The sequence below is a fragment of the Penaeus monodon genome, chromosome 21 (assembly GCF_015228065.2).
Source record: "Penaeus monodon isolate SGIC_2016 chromosome 21, NSTDA_Pmon_1, whole genome shotgun sequence".
Taxonomy (NCBI): Eukaryota; Metazoa; Arthropoda; class Malacostraca; order Decapoda; family Penaeidae; genus Penaeus; species Penaeus monodon.
The window spans coordinates 42,017,045-42,017,532 of record NC_051406.1 but is presented as its reverse complement, the minus strand read 5'-3'; the positions used below and the strand labels follow the sequence as shown (position 1 = coordinate 42,017,532).

The 488-nt window shown below is 42.8% G+C and overlaps 1 protein-coding gene across 1 annotated transcript in view; it reads left to right on the top strand.

The window, feature by feature from the left end:
• Positions 1-488, top strand: part of LOC119586681 (GPN-loop GTPase 2-like) — a 5,387-nt gene that overhangs the window by 522 nt on the left and 4,377 nt on the right. Inside the window, exon 2 of the mRNA XM_037935413.1 lies at positions 216-421. Within this exon, the coding sequence (XP_037791341.1) occupies positions 216-421 (206 nt within the window). The remainder of the gene's footprint in view (positions 1-215; positions 422-488) is intronic.

Below are 488 nucleotides of genomic sequence, written 5' to 3'. Positions count from 1 at the left end.
ACACATAGATTCATAGAGCTCAGTTTACCAACAAGTCAGCAATATGGTCTGTAAAATCTCACGTGTTTATCCCTTCCTTGAATTTTCAGACAGAAGTTTTTGTATTGATATCACTGGATGCATACATGTAGTTGTAGCATCAATAGGTTAATGTGATGCTTCATTGGCCCTTCATGTCCACAAAGTCTCCTGATATTGACACCTTCACCTGACAGATCCAGCCAATGATGTCCTCCCATATGAAGCAACAGTTGATATCAGTGAATTAATCCAGGTAGAGGAGGTGATGGCAACCAAGAATGTGGGGCCAAACGGAGGTCTCGTTTTCTGCATGGAAATGTTGGAGGCAAATCTACCCTGGCTGCTCAACAAGGTCCAGGCCTTGGAGGGACACTACCTGATATTTGACTTTCCAGGACAGGTAATGGGAAGTCAAACAAACATAGGCTTGGGAAAATCCACTTTCATACAGGTGTAAATGCATGTGT